General features: G+C 37.5%; 1 protein-coding gene and 1 long non-coding RNA gene across 2 annotated transcripts in view; both read left to right on the top strand.

Annotated features, from left to right (window-relative positions):
• The first annotated feature begins 2,668 nt into the window (after positions 1-2,668).
• On the top strand, positions 2,669-4,071 carry LOC138402638 (uncharacterized). Its single transcript, XR_011236995.1, has 2 exons — positions 2,669-3,819; positions 3,909-4,071. It is a non-coding gene; the product is annotated as an uncharacterized lncRNA (long non-coding RNA).
• A 4,409-nt stretch (positions 4,072-8,480) lies between these two features.
• The window catches only part of LOC117984279 (ATP-binding cassette subfamily G member 4), a 46,719-nt gene continuing 38,269 nt past the window's right edge, over positions 8,481-16,930 (top strand). The window contains exon 1 of the mRNA XM_069500345.1: positions 8,481-8,838. Coding sequence (XP_069356446.1) covers positions 8,652-8,838 — 187 coding nt within the window. The 5' untranslated portion in view covers positions 8,481-8,651. The remainder of the gene's footprint in view (positions 8,839-16,930) is intronic.

Genomic DNA, 16,930 nt, shown 5'->3' with positions numbered 1-16,930 from the left:
CATAATCAATATATTTTTGAAAATTTATTGTACGTATATAAAAACATAAATAAATTAAAAAAAAAAGTGACTGTCATAAGTTCAAAGTTTTCATAAAACGTAAACTAATTAAAAAATCCTATTACATTGTAAAGGATTATTTAAATGATAAGCAAGCTTGGGAATGAGTTGCTCGGCTTTGTGATAGTTCTAATAAGTTTAATTTATGATTTTGTAAAGTGGTGATAATAAAAGAATACCCGGCTGAGTTAGCTGTGGGCTCTTCTCAGTCTTGGGCACGTTTGGAACCCTCGTAGCGTTTGCGAAATAATTATCACCACTATATTTTACAAATCCAACAACTGACAATCGAAAAGAGTAATTTATTACCTATTTTGAACAAATCATTTGACTTTGACTTTTGATCTCGGAAAATCAAAGTTCCCACGGGATTTTTACAAAACCTAAATCCACGCGGACGAAGTTACGGGCATCATCTAGTGCATACTAAATAGTTTTTGATTTATCATGCAAAATGTCAAAAAATACTATTTACCTATTTATTTATTTTTATTTTTCACTAGCTGCCCCGGCGAACTTCGTACCGCCTAACAGTCGATTCTTTTTCAGGATTTTTTTAAAAATTTTCTCTACGTAAGAACCATATTCGTACTTCAAGGAATATTATAAAAAAAGAATTAGCGAAATCGGTTCAGCTGTTCTCGAGATTTGCGATCAGCAACACATTTAGCGATTCATTTTTATATGTACCGAAATTCTAGTTACATAGTAGTAATAAATTAAGTTACATTGTAAATGCTTATCTCTAAACAGAGATTTAGAGATAAACATTTTACTATTGTAGTACGGAAACCTCGGGGCGCGAGTCTGACTCGTACTTGGCCGGTCGGTCTGTCGGTCGGTCGGTCGATTTATTTTAGAATGCATCGTATCGACAGCTGGTGGTAGTAGTTTACATATATCCTACTAATATTATAAACTAGGTGAAGCTATGATAGCCTAGTGGTTAGGACGTCCGCCTTCTAAACGGAGGTCGGGGGGTTCGATCCCGGGCACGCACCTCTAACTTTTCGGAGTTATACGCGTTTTAATTAATTAAATATCACTTGCTTTAACGGTAAAGGAAAACATCGTGAGGAAACCTGCATGCCGAGTTCTCCATAATGTTCTCAAAGGTGTGTGAATTCTACCAATCCGCACATGGCCAGCGTGGTAGACTATGGCCAAAACCCTTCTCACTCTGAGAGGAGACCCCTGCTCTGTAGTGAGCCGGCGATGGGTTGATCATGATGATGATGAGGTGATGCCCGCGACTTCGTACGCGTGGAATTAGATTTTTAAAAATCCCGTGGAAACTCTTTGATTTTCCGGGATAAAAAGTAGCCTATGTCACTCTCCAGGTCAACCATACCCATGCAAAAAATCACTTCGATCCGTTGCTCTGTTGCGACGTGATTGAAGGACAAACCAACGAACCAACAAACAAACACACTTTCACATTTATAATAGGTGTAGTGATGTGTGTGTGTGGATGTTTGGATGTTTGTTACTCAATCACACAAAAACGGCTGAACGGTTTTGGATGAAATTGGGAATGGAGATAGATAAAAGTGTTAATTTAGGGTATACCCTAAATTAACACATAGGCTACTTTTTATCCCGGAAAATCAAAGAGTTCCCACGGGATTTTTAAAAACCTAATTCCACGCGGACGAAGTTGGGGGCATCAACTAGTAATAAAATATAATTTGGACTTATCCGAATTCCGAAAGTCAGGGTTGTCAAATCACACTTATATTATAAAGGCGAAATTTTGTATCTGCGTGTGTGTGTGTATAGGTTTGTTACCCTTTCACGCAAAAAGTACAAGACGGATTTGGCTGAAATTTGAAATAGTGATCGCTTTTGAAAGAGTTCTCGCGGGATTAAAAAACCACTATATCCTCGCGGACGAAGTCGCGTGTATCATCTAGTTACAAATACACAAATACATTTTCAAAAAGATTTTCATTTCATTTCATTTCATTTCATTTCATTTCAAATATAAGTATGTAGGTCATATTGTGTGCTTAGACAATTTAATTATATACTTGAGTTTTCATGTAACAGAAACAAAAATGGATTGGCGGAAGAGGAAAAAGAAACGGTTTAGACTCGCAAAAGCAAATCCCTTGCAAAGAGGAGATCTATTAAAATTCATCAGAATCTTTCCAAACCATAATATTATCTTGTGATGATAATGCCATTACTTTTTCGGGGTTATTCCTGTGAGTCACACCCGACGTGAGTAACAATGTGACTCGAGGGGAATTTTATTTGACTGAATATGTACTTTTCCGGGATGCTGAATTTGATAATGACATTTATTTTCAAATCCAAAATAGCAGACATGCACTTTTCACAAAAATAGAAATGGGTGTCGTTTTCAGGGTTTCCAGGATGCTGGTTTTGATAATGACATTAATTTTTTAATCTAAGATGGCGGGCCAGCACTTTTTATAAAAAATAGACGCGAGTGTCGTTTTCAAGGTTCTCCAGGATGGTGAATTTGATGATGACATTTATTTATTTTCAATAAATACTTATATATTATACTTCTATTTTAGTGGATCACAGGATTTTCTTTGACAAGGAAACGACAAAGCAAAAATCGAATTGAATTAGATTATGATGCTATCACACCGTACCATTTAGAGCCAGCTTCTGAAAATTTGACACTGTGTTTGTAAGTTGATATTATTTAGATACTAGCTAATGCCCGCGACTTCGTCCGCGTGGATTTCACATTTTTCAAAATCCCGCGGGAACTCTTTGATTTTCCGGGATAAAAAGTAGCCTATGTGTTAATCCAGTTAAGAATTCTAAATTTCATTCAAATCCGTTCAGCCTTTTTTGCGTGATTGAGTAACAAACATCCAAACATCTACACTTTCACATTTATAATTCCACTAGCTGCCCTGGCGAACTTCGTTCCGCCTACGGCCTAACAGTCGATTCAAATTTTTTAAATTTTTCTCTCGGTAAGAACCATCCTCGTACTTCAAGGAATACCTAATTTAAAAAAAGAATTAGCGAAATCGGTTCAGCTGTTCTCGAGATTTGCGATGACATTTAGTGATTCATTTTTATATTATAGACTAGCTTATGCTCGCGACTTCGTCCGCGTGGGCTACACAAAATTTCGAACCCCTATTTCACCCCCTCCAGAGTTGAATTTTCAAAAATCCCTTCTTAGTGGATGCCTGCGTCATAATAGCTATCTGCATGCCAAATTTCAGCACGATCCGTCCAGTATTTTGAGCTGTGCGTTGATAGATCAGTCAGTCAGTCAGTCAGTCAGTCAGTCAGTCAGTCAGTCAGTCAGTCAGTCAGTCAGTCAGTCACCTTTTTCTTTTAAATATTTAGATTAGGATTAGGATAATATAATTATTATGTTACTAGCTGCCCCGACGAACTTCGCACCGCCTACAGTCGATTCTTTTTCAGGACTTTTTTAAAAAAAATCTCTCCATAAGAACCATCCCCGTACTTCAAGGAATATTATCAAAAAGAATTAGCGAAATCGGTGCAGCTGTTCTCGAGATTTGCGATCAGCAACACATTCAGCGATTCATTTTTATATAATATAGAGATTTACTATTTGTTGTCAGATTTGTCAATGCTGAATTATGTTGTATTTTAGTGACTCAAGACATTCCTTTTAGAAGAAAACAAGGAAAATAAAATGAATATGCCCAATATACGTACCACTGAAATCCAACATGATACTGCAACATTCAATTCTGTACTAAATATTGAAAGGTCTACCATCCCATACTTGTAAGTTGTTATGCTATGTTTTTTGCATACATTCTATATAGATAATACTCACAATATAATTATGTTGATTGTATGTTTATTAATTCCAGAAATGAAATGGAGAGCTTCAATAGTTCTGCGTCGAATGATACATCTAATGTGACTGTTGAAACAGAAAATGATACATATTGTGTTTATGTGTGTAGTGGGCTTTTAGAGGGAAATTGAATTGTACCTACTTCCTACTTATAAAAATAAAATTTTCATTTTTGAGATCAAAGTGGAATTTATTTTGACTTTTGTATACACAAGTAGATAGTATATATAGTTTTTAGTCGCTACTAATAGATAAGTGTAGGCAACAAAAGTTATTTTCACAGACAAACGAATGTGTAATCATGTGTTCCTAATAGGTAATCCGCCAGCACAGAGAATTCAACTCCTAGAGTACGCATATACAAGGTTTTACATGAAAACAAAATCGTAAAATGTTGGCGGGGGACAGGGGAGAATGCTTTGTTGTGATTGGTGGACTGACTAATCAAAACAATGTGCGGAATGAGGGTACCGAACGGGCGTGGGCGATGATTCATTTAAAATTCCGTGGGATCACCACGATTTAGCAATGCAATTCCTTAGGTACAGCATCAGGGTCGAGAAGTGGGTCTTCGAGTTCAATGATAAAGTCTTTACTTGGTAGATATAGGTACCTACCTCCAATATCAATTTATAACCGACAGTTTCAAAATCCCATAAGTTTTGGTGGTCATGTCCCCTGCAGCATCAGGATTGAGGAGTTGAAATCCTGTGTGTCCTATATAAAATGACATTTTATATAGGACAATGTTGCAAAGTTTCTTTATCAATTAAAAAAATACGCAAATCGGTTCAGAAATCTCGGAGATTTCTGTGTACATAGGTAGAAAAACACAACTCCTTTTTTAAAAGTCGGTTAAAAAAGTATCCTTTGTTAATCCTCTACTTGTCTGTAAAAGTCCCGTCAAAATAGGTTCTGCCGTTCCGAAGATTAGCCCGTTCAAACAGACAGACAGACAGACAGTTTTTAAAAACGTTTGATTCAGCTGTTATGGTACAGTTCAAATAACAATATTATGAGCTTGCGGTAGTTATTTCGAAATTACAGACAGACACTTCATAGAAGTATGGATTTCTATAATATATACGAGTTGTTTATACACGCTGAGGCAGTAGTTACCTAATAGGTATGTATGTAAGTGAGATTTTATAGTATTCATCAAAAGATAAGTAGGTAATCATTATCATTCAAAAAAAAATTAAAAAATATTTATTTCAGTAGGTAAAACAATTTCACATAGTGCGTAGTAATTGGGACCATCCCAGTAACTGTTTTAGTATTGCTACGAGTACTCGTGGCAGGCGACCCCGCTCTTCCATAAAATCTTATACAATAATAATTGAAATAAGTAGTTCCTTCATAAATCATATATTTACAAAAATTCATCGGTGACATCTGTCCAACTATCTGTGTGCCATCATCAATATATCCGGACGCTAGTGTGAGCGCATGCACTCGCTACACTGCTCATCACTGAGTCTATTTCTTTCTATCACAATGTTAGGTGAAATAGCATACAGGTTACCCACGTGGGCCGAGCAGTTCGGACGTGCATCCAGCGTCACCTTAATTGAATAAAAATATTTTTATTTATTTATTTATTTAGAATTTCCTTTCTATTGAGAGAAACTAGTATGAAAACAACTCTTCATAATCCAAACTATCAGTTTCCAAGGCTAAAACCAGGTAAATTAGGTATCATTAATAAATATCAACACAACTTGAGAGGTTGATAAAAATTCATCTTTGATAAATAGCCTCAACTGGTGACAGAAGGGCTGGCTCATTTTTTGCGCAGCGGATCAGCCTGGCTGTCCAGCGCGGAAATGCAGCCAGTATTCTTGGCACCATTCCACGCGGTCATGATTTATATAGTAATTAGATAAGGCTAGCTTTAAGTTTTATTGTATTAAAAAAAAAAAAAAAAATTGAAAAACATAGAAGATGAAGTTGGTAATTATGTGATTACCTAATGAAAGGGTCATAACCATCAGTAATGAGGCATTTGATTCATAGAGACAGAGAGACATAATGCTTGGAAATAGGGAATTCTGTTTGGTCCAACTTTGAGCACATAAAAACCAAAAACAGGTGGATTTCGAGCTTGATGCAAAGTGTAAAAAAAATGCAGAGAATTTAAATTTCATGAAACTACTTGCTTCTAACGTAAATGTTGATAGCTTACAAGGGTTGCTAAGTTTGTATTTCTTTGATTAATTAACTATTAGGTATCTGATAAAAATTGTTATCATGGCAACTATCGCAAAAATTATCAAAAGACCAAATCTTTAGAATTTTGAACCCGGCTACGAATGCACTTCTATCTAATAATAATATATGTATATAAAAATGAATCGCTAAATGTGTTGCTGATCGCAAATCTCGAGAACAGCTGAATCGTTTTCGCTAATTCTTTTTAATAATATTCCTTGAAGTACGACGATGTTAAAGTATTAAAAAATAATACTTAAAGAATCGACTGTTAGGCGGTACGAAGTCCGGGACAGCTAGTTAGTAATAAAATTACAGCACATATCTAATCCTAATAATATTAGCCCTTGACTGTGAACTCACCTGGTGTATGTAACCATGCAGTCTAGAATGAAAGTGGGGTAACCTGGAAATTAACCCCATAAGTATTGTTTGTGACAGGTTGAGATGGCAATTGTCTAGTGAGGTGACATCACGTCATGCCGAGTAATCAATATCAAAACACTAAAACTACGACAGTGTGGTATGCCGGGCGTTCCCCCCCTTACGACTCACCTTATACCCCGATTGCCCTGTTGACCTGTCGCGAACGATACAGCTACAAGTTCGCGACAGGTCGAGATGGTAATCGGGGTATCAGGCGGAGGGACGCCCCGCACACCTGCGCTCGCCCGCACTGGGTTAACGCGGGGGCATTGCGGGTGTGCGGGGCGTCCCCACCTCGATTGCCATATCGACCTGTCGCGTACTATGGATACCACCACCTACATATAATTTCTACGTTGCACTGTACGAACTACGAACACTACTCGGCGACATATATTGACTTTAATTTTTTTTTCAATTTCAAGTTCAGACTTTCAAATTAATTTCAAAAGGTCACAAAATGAGCTTTAAAGTATAAATTATTTTACTTCCCAAATGAATACCGGTAACATTTTTAATGTCCTTACCATTTTTAAGTATAGGTCTAGGTATTTAATTTAATTAATGCAATGTTAATTCGCTTGTTTTGATATCATTACGGAACCCCGATAAAATATATCCGACGGCGCAAAGTTCAAAACTTCTTGCGACGTCAGGAAGTGTAAGGCTAGGTCTACACAACTGGTTCAACTATGATTCGGCCAGAACGAGTAATGGCCATATAAAACTGTCGGCCATACAATATTTACCTAAGGGTCAACCACAAATGGTTATTTGTACTGTACCATAACTGAATCACACGTTTTAAAAAAAATTCTCTGTCTGTCTGTCCATCTGTATGTCTGTCTGTTTGAACGGGCTAATCTTCGTCGTTAATAAAATCTGCGAGCTCGCACAACGCTTCGCAAAAACTAACGAATTAATTTGCATCGCGCAGTCTTCCGAGTTCAGATGTTCTGTCATCATCATCAACCGATAGACGTCCACTGCTGGACATACATAGGTTTCTTGTAGGGACTTCCACACGCCACGGTCTTGCGCCCTCTGAATCCAGCGGCTCCCTGCGACTCGTCTGATGTCGTCCGTCCACCTAGCGGGGGTCTTCCAACGCTGTGTCTTCGGGTGCAAGGTCGCCATTCCAGCACCTTGGGACCCCAACGTCTAACTATGTGCCCTTCTGAAGCCCAGATGTTCTGTCTCTTCTTAATAATAACAGAAGTGCGACACGCTTTATGTGATGATGAGAGACACTCGGCAAATCTCAATTTTAAAAAGTAATCCAGTACCGGTTCATGATCCATGGTTTTGCTGGTCTTGGATATCCGAATCATGGCAGCTAGATACCTTGCGGCGCGAAATTGCATCGCATTGCAGTTTTTTGCGTCGCAACGTAGTTTTGTGTCTTATGTACACACAGACATTTCATGTACACCACCATGACCAACCCATCGCTGACTCACTATAGAGCACGGTTCTCCTCTCAGAGAGAGAAGGGTTTTGGCCTTAGTCGCTGGCTATCGGATTGGTAGACTTCACACACCTTTTCAGTACACTATGTAGAACTTTCAGGCATGTAGGTTTCCTCACTATGTTTTCCTTCACTGTTAAAGCAAGTGATATTTAGTTACTTAAAACGCACAAAACTCCGAAAACTTAGAGGTGCGTGCCCGGGACGAACCCTCGACCTCCGATTAGAAGGCGGACGTCCTAACCACTAGGCTATCACAGCTTTCTACCATGTACACAGATCAATAGTATTCGTAACAAGAATAATATGTACTAGAAATTCAGCCAATCACCAGAGGTGTGATTGTAGCAATGATTGATGCAGTTTTTCGCAATCAACCAGCTCATTAGAATGTGTTGGCCGCCAAGTTTTAATTATAGTAACCGAACCGGAACCGTGTAAACCCAGCCTTACACCCAGTGGAGGTCGGACGTCACTCTCGTCCCCACCGCTCAGTGCGTGCGCGGGAGTGCGATCGAGTGCGCGTGTTGAGCACTCCACACATCACAGTACAACTTTACGTCCTTTGTGACGTGTGAGATGACAGTTTGACTCCGTAACTAACGAGTTAGCTAAGTTAAGCTCCATTTTGTGTAACAGTTAGAATTCAAAATGAAAGTGGAAAAAGAGTTATGCGCTCCTGAGGAGAGTAAACCCATGATCTCCGACAGGAAGGGCAGTCTGAAGGTGACCATCACTCCGGCGCAGCACAAGACGCTCACACACCTGCCCAAGAGGCCGCCAGTGGACCTGGCGTTCACGGACCTCACATACAAGGTCCAGGAGGGAAGAAAAAGCAGTAAGTTTTTTTGTGTACATTTTATCATCAAGCTAATTCTAATTTCTTGGAGTTTAGAACTTTCCAATGTAGTCTACTGAGCTAGGACTGAGTGCATTAAAAAGATCTTTTAGTAGTCATAATACATGGGTGTGAAGTGTTTTAAGTAGACTGATGTTTGCTAGGAACGCGTTTGTTTCAAAATGCGACTGTTCATACCGAGAAATACTTTGCAATCTACCCTAATTTATTTATTTATTTAGGTGGCTAGTTCTAACTTATTAAGAGTAAGGGCGTTTGTGCACTCATTCGTATTCGATTCGTATGCTTGCTTATTCGTAAAAATATGATTTGAAGTGGCCGTAATATAAAATGTACCTAAGCTTGTGCACTAACTTGATTCGTATTTAAATACGGATCCGTGAAAATACGAATAAAATGACTTCACAAACGCCTTAACTAGAGAACTTTCCATCATAATACAGAGATAGTTTTGAGCCGGGTTGTTATTCTAAAATCTGAGCACATAGAAGCCAGGTACAAAGGTGTTTTTAAGTACATAGCCTGATGTTTGGTTCAGAACGTAAAATAATGTTATACCGTGAAATATTTTGCAATCTACCCTACTACGCGCAGATAAAATTGATTTATTGTTACAGTGTTTTTAAATTTTATTCCTAAGTAAAACATGATAAAATATTATTCCTTTCTAAATAATCATGCCAATCCGCACTTGGCCAGCGTGGTAGACTATGGCCAAAAACCCCTCCTCACTCTGAGAGGAGACCAGTGCTTTGCATTGAGCCGGCGCGGCGATGGGTTGATCATGATGAAGTAATCATGAAGCTTTTGCTAGGAGCAGAGGTAACCATAATACCAACTCCTTTAAATATTTTACAATCTCTTGTATTTCAGTCGGTCTGTACTGCTCAGCTATTCTTGATACTTGATAGGTTTACTCAGTCTTAGATTCTTGAGCGTTACCTTTTTTTTATTCAGATACAAGTTAGCCCTTGACTGTAATTTCACCTAGTGGTAAGTGATGATACAATCTATGATAAGCGGGCTAACCTGGAAGGGGTATGAATGTTTTTATTAACCCCATGCCCCTTTGGTTTCTGCGTTGCGTCGTACCAGAACGATAAATCGCTTGGCGCAACGGCTTTGCCGGTAGCCCAGACCAGAAATTTAGAAATTATAAAATTCCAAACCCCTCCCAGAATTCGAACCCGGGACCTCCCACTAATAAGACCACAGTGCTTACCACTGCGTCAAGCTTATATTTATATTTTATTTATCGTTGAGCTTGTGCGTTAATGTTGCTTCATGGGCAAAGGAATGGAAGTTTTTCATACAATTTACCTAATTATCTTAATGACTTTGATTGTTATAAATAGTAGTTAGTTAAATACACAATAAGTTATTCTTAGCTAAGTTGTAAAATGTAATGATGGTGGTTTAAATAGTCTTATCTATCTATAATATTAATTATTAGATTTATTATACTTAACCATTTAATTTGTTTCTTATCTTTTCTGTCTATATGACTGTGTTTTCCTCAACTTTGTGCATTACGGCTCTCTATTAGTAAGCCGTGATAGCTTAGTGGTTAGGACGTCCGCCTTCTAATCGGAGGTCGGGGGTTCGATCCCGGACACGCACCTCTAACTTTTCGGAGTCATGTGCGTTTTAATTAATTAAATATCGCTTGCTTTAACGGTGAAGGAAAACATCGTGAGGAAACCTGGATGCCTGAGAGTTCTCCATAATGTTCTCAAAGGTGTGTGAAGTCTACCAATCCGCACATGGCCAACGTGGTAGACTATGGCTTAAACCCTTGTCACTCTGAGAGGAGACCCGCGTGCTCTGTAGTGAACCGGTGATGGGTTGATCATGATTAGTACTAAAATAATATTCTTAAGCCTCAATAAAATAGTTCAACGGTTGTTTAAGGCGCTGTGGTTACCTAAGTTTCCATCTTTTTCGCACATTCTAACATTTTCAATGATTGTGAAAGAGCTTTCAACAAATGTAGCTCAGTCAAGTCCTAAACAGTAAAATTACGTTCCTTTTAGACAAATGTATGTATTTTTATCTATGATTTTTATCGTATGACGGACAGCGGAGGCTTACGGTATTTGACAACTAGTCAGTAATCAGTAACTTTTTATCGAACGTCAAAACGCGCACTTAGTATGCGATATTCTATATGAAATACTGGAATGTGACGTCACATCACAATGACGTACTTTTAGTGTAATCGATAATTTATGGTCATTACACTTAAAACTAACAAAGGACGTGGATTTTACATATTTTGGAGGACCGTCTACTTAATAATCACTGAGAAATTATTTATTTTTGATGTATTCAAATATCCACTTGGGTGCCGTTGGCACACTTCGGGTACGGAACCCTAAAACGAGATAAAAACCTACAACTTCATTGCTTTTATTTGCATCGATGACCACGTCACGTGCATCTGCTTGTATTAAGAGAAAAACGCAACAATGTCATTTTGTTTAATTTTCATACAAAGGAGTACTAAACATCAATCATTGTTTGTTTTTGTCGATATTTAAACATTTGAAAACACCTGTCTGTAGGCATTGAGTCATCTACACTTCTACACTAATATTATAAAGAGGAAAACTTTGTTTGTTTGTTTGTTTGTTTGTTTGTTTGTTTGTTTGTTTGTTTGTTTGTTTGTACTGAATAGGCTCAAAAACTACTGAACCGATTTTAAAAATTCTTTCACCATTCGAAAGCTACATTATCCACGAGTAACATAGGCTATATTTTATTTTGGAAAAAAATAGGGTTCCGTAAGATATTTGGGTTTTTCGGACATAAGGTGTAAAAAATCAACCAAAAAAGTTACTTATTTTGCGTACGCTGCCTAAACTATAAAAGATAGAACCATAAAATGTTCTAATTAATTGTAGATCTTATAAATATCTACAAAAAAGTCCGCGACACACTATACCCATCTATGTCGAGTGAGGCACAGCAACCATTTTTTTATTTAAAAATCTTGAATTTTTTTTGGACTACATTTAAACGCGTTTATTTTACTCATGCTATTAATCCTTATCAAAATAAATGATTTCATCACTAAGAACAGTTTATGGAGATAATATTTGGTCTTTGAATGATTAAAATTGGACGTTTGGTTTTGAAGTTATGGCGAAATTAAAATATTACGATTTCTGCTGCACGGCCCGTTGTATTATATAAAGAGGTAATGTCGTTAAGTTTGTTTGTAGGGGGTAATCTTTAGAACTACTGAACCGATTTTAAAAATTCTTTCACCAGTAGAAAGCTACATTATTCCTGAGTGACATAGGCTATACGGGATCTTTAAAAACCTAAATCTACGCGGGCGAAGCCGCGGGGATCAGCTAGTATTATATAAAGAGGTAATGTCGTTAAGTTTGTTTGTAGGGGGTAATCTTTAGAACTACTGAACCGATTTTAAAAATTCTTTCACCAGTAGAAAGCTACATTATTCCTGAGTGACATAGGCTATACGGGATCTTTAAAAACCTAAATCTACGCGGGCGAAGCCGCGGGGATCAGCTATATTATATAAAGAGGTAATGTCGTTAAGTTTGTTTGTAGGGGGTAATCTTTAGAACTACTGAACCGATTTTAAAAATTCTTTCACCAGTAGAAAGCTACATTATTCCTGAGTGACATAGGCTATACGGGATCTTTAATATTATATAAAGAGGTAATGTCGTTAAGTTTGTTTGTAGGGGGTAATCTTTAGAACTACTGAACCGATTTTAAAAATTCTTTCACCAGTAGAAAGCTACATTATTCCTGAGTGACATAGGCTATACGGGATCTTTAAAAACCTAAATCTACGCGGGCGAAGCCGCGGGGATCAGCTAGTAGATTTTATAGAGATGCAGACCTCATCTCATGATGTCAAGAGAACGCTGATCTCCCTTAGCACGAAAGTTCTGATCACATTGCTGCACTGCAGTCAATGCTGCAATAGTGCATTTTCTATACTATAAAGAGAGTAGGTTTGTTTTGTTTGCTATCGATAAACTTTGAAACTACTGAACCGATTTTAATAATTCTTTCACTCTTAGAAACGAGACGACGACCTACCTGGCGCAGTGGTCTTGTTAGTGGCAGATCTCGCGTTCGATTTCCGGCAGGGGTTTGGAATTTTATAAATTTCTGGTCTGTTCTGGTGGAAGGCTTCGGCTGTGGCTAGTTACCACCCTACCGGCGAAAGCCGTGCCGCCAAGCGATTTAGCGTTCCGGTACGACGCGATGCCGTGTAGAAACCAAAGGGGTATGAGTTTAATAAAAACTGCCATATACCCCTTCCAGGTTAGCCCACTTCCATCTTAGCATGCAATCATTATCTTAATAAAAAATAAAAAAGCTGCTTTATTCATCAATTTGAGAAGATTCAGCTATAAGACTTCAATTTGAGACCGTTTTGCGAGACCTCGCCGCCTCTAGTTATACATGACGCCTCTTTGCCCGTAGGTATACCTACTTCGTCACCAAGTCGCGAGGATCAAGGGTAACGTACTCGTCCTGAGACTTTGAGTTACAGTAATTGTTTTGTTTTGTTTTTATACTTATTTCAACGACCTCTCTGACGCAGTGGCGTGCGCTGTGCCCCTTTAAGATGGAGGCTTCAAGTTCGATTTTCGATTGGTGCAGTTAAATATGGGAAAATTTCTAAATTAGGTATTTATTGTTTCCCGCGTTTCCATCGTTTGTTTTGGTTACCACGTCTTGCCGTGTGGTTACGGCTGGAGAATGATTTTTTTGTACAAAATAAAAAAATCTTACGATTTTATGTATCTTCTCCAGTTAGTAGGTAGGTACATGGATAAACCACCCACTGCGCAGGTTTAAGATCAAAATTCATCTCACCTGACGTCAACTGCGTCAGACGGCAGACCATATTCCATCACATTAGGTCGTAGGTAAACTAACTTGTCACCAGATCAAAGAGATGACAGTTTGTAGGTTATGTAAATTCTATATTTTATAATTACAATTTTGGTACATGAAAAATAAAAATAAATAAATAAAAATAAATTCTATGAATTCCCATTCTCATTAATTCATATATATTATAAATGCGAAAGTGTGTCTGTCTGTCTGTCAGTCTGTCTGTCTGCTAGCCTTTCACGGCTCATACGTTCAACCGATTTTGACAAAATTTGATAAAGAGATAGCTTAGATCCCGGGGAAGGATATAGGCTACTTTTTATCTACGCGGACGAAGTCGCAGGCATCATCTAGTAAATAATAAAATCCCTAGTACATAGTTCTATTTATAATCAAACATCTAGAAGGTTTACTTAATTATAATCTAATAGGCACCTATTTGAACTTGTTTTGAACTGAGATTTCGAAGAACACAGCAATAGATTGTATGATTATGTGCCTAATAAAGTAATAATCAATACTATACATAGATAGCTGTACTTAGGTAGGTATATTATAAATGCGAATGTTTGTTTGTCTGGCTACGGCCCATCCGCTTAAGCGATTTTGACGAAATTTGGTCGAATGGATTCTCAAATGCGCGGGCAAAAGGTTGTAAATTATAATACAACTAGCGTATGCTCGCGACTTCGTCCGCGTGGACTACACAAATTTCATACCCCTATTTCACCCCGTTATTGGTTGATTTTTTAAAAATCCTTTGTTTACGGATGCATACGTCATAATAGCTATATGCATGCCAAATTTCAGCCCGATCCGTCCAGTAGTTTAAGCTGTGCGTTGATAGATCAGTCAGTCAGTCAATCCTTTTATATATTTAGATATCACCACTACGCTTCAGGTAGGTAAAGAGCTTTCGAAACTGTCAAACGGCTTGCTGTCAAGCAAGTAGATTTGTTTTGCTTGATCATGCTGCTTGATGCGCCTCGAACACTATCCGAACGTCGCGTCGCGTCAAGCAAAAATATATAAAATCGCGTCAATCACGCGTCAAGCACGTGAATGCTTGACACAAGCATCAAACAAACTTTGTAAAGGGTCAAAATGCTTGACTCAAGCAAAAATATTTTAACTCGGAAGCTCTCAGGTACCTAGGTCGTCATAACTACTACAAGTATTCGTCTTGGAAGGTAGGCATTTTGTAAGATATTACAAAAAAAATAAAAACCGACTTCGTTACACAAACACTAAAAATTGAAAAATAATTTAATTTATTACCGAATATATTATGTATACAAGAGTTAATATAGTTCCATATTAATACTTTTTGGTGCCGGTGCCAATTAGCTTTAGCTGCGCGAATCGTCTAGACTTCATATTTTTATGGGACTCCACAATGGCACCTCATTGGCACCGACCCCAAAAAATATTATTATGGAACTATATTAACTCTTGTATACATAATATATTCGGTAATAAATTAAATTATTTTTCAATTTTTAGTGTTTGTGTAACGAAGTCGGTTTTTATTTTTTTTGTAAAAATTTTTTATTTCACAATTTTTAGTGGCTCCATGGAATTATGCTATGACTGGTTAAAAATCTACTGTTTACTAAGCTATTACACTGATCGCGAGCAATTTACTCTTATCCGTTGAGGAGTTCCAGTATCTATCTTCGAAGATGTTCATCAGATCTTCACCAAATTGAAATGGGACCAACTTTGAAGTATACCCTTTCAAACAAAAAAAGAATTTTCAAAATCGGTCCAGGCGTTTTCGAGTAATCGGGGAACATACATAAAAAATAAAAAAAAAAAAAAAAAAAAAAAAAAAAAAAAAAGATTCCGACGAATTGAGAACCTCCTCCTTTTTTTGAAGTCGGTTAAAAATAACATTTACAAGGATATTTGCAACCTTAGAATAGCTAATTAGTGTTGTAGTTATTGTATTTTAATTTTATGTATGAATCATGAAAAAGTTTAATGACGTAAACGAATGAATAAACCATTGAAGACTTGTTGCTAAACAGATAGATGTACCTAAAGGAAAACAGGCTTCACCGATTTCCTTGTTGGCTTCCTATACATACTATAACCGGTAAAACAGATCTGTGATCGGTAGTATCTTAGAACTTATAATAAGCATCACTCAGACTACCAGGACTATTAGACTTGTATGTAACAACTAATTGGAATGCCTTCCCGATACATGCGCGAGAGACAGGTCACAACACGTAGTCTACCGAGAGATTTAATCTACAGAAAACTACTGAATGATAGACCCATTTGTAATGTATGGACATTAGACTACGACTGTCGTCTTACTCTTGCACACCACACTCTACAAAGTGATGATAAATTAGAGAACCCTCTTCCAGCGACACTTGGTATATGGCAAGGAAGTGGAACGGACGTGCGTGTGGTGTGTGAGACGTAAACCAATACTACAGGATAAGTAGACATACGGTAGGTACACCATAACTAGTCAAATCAGTAACTTTTTATCAAACGTCAAAACGCGCGCTTAGTATGCGAGATTCTATGAAATACCGGTGTGTGACATCACAATCATTTGACTCACATGCTTTTTTTTATTTTAATCGATAATTTAGCAGAAAGAATGTTAAAAAAATACTATAAAATTTAATAGATAGGTTGCTTTTCTAGCCCAACACTATTTAGGTATTTTATTTGGATTTTGTATCATTAAAAAATTACGTTTGACTATTATAATTATTACTATTCTGTGGTTTGGGCATTTTTGGTTCTAGCTTAGAAAAATCGACCCTTTAAGTAAAGGCACTAGGTCATTTGTATTTATGCATTTATGCGTTACCAAAATATAAAACCAGGTCATAATCAATCTACGTAGGTCAATTATTTCTATATAAAAAATAGTGGGGCGAAGACGCGCCCCACTATTTTTATTTTTTGCGGGTGCGGGGAGTTATCTTTACCTAATTTACCTTCTTGTGCGTGTGCCCACATCGCTGATCGGTACGTTACGACTTCCGATAGAACACACTCACAGTACGCAGCACATTTGCATTGTATCCGATTGGGACAAAGAGTGGGGCGCGTCATCATGGATTGAACTATCTATACTTACCTATGAATATTCTATTCACAGCTATTTTTAGAGCTTTCGTATTTTGGTATTATAGACACACGATTTTCTCAGTAT

The sequence above is a fragment of the Maniola hyperantus genome, chromosome 8, assembly GCF_902806685.2.
Source record: "Maniola hyperantus chromosome 8, iAphHyp1.2, whole genome shotgun sequence".
NCBI classification, from domain to species: Eukaryota; Metazoa; Arthropoda; class Insecta; order Lepidoptera; family Nymphalidae; genus Maniola; species Maniola hyperantus.
This window is presented reverse-complemented; position numbering and strand designations above follow the sequence as displayed.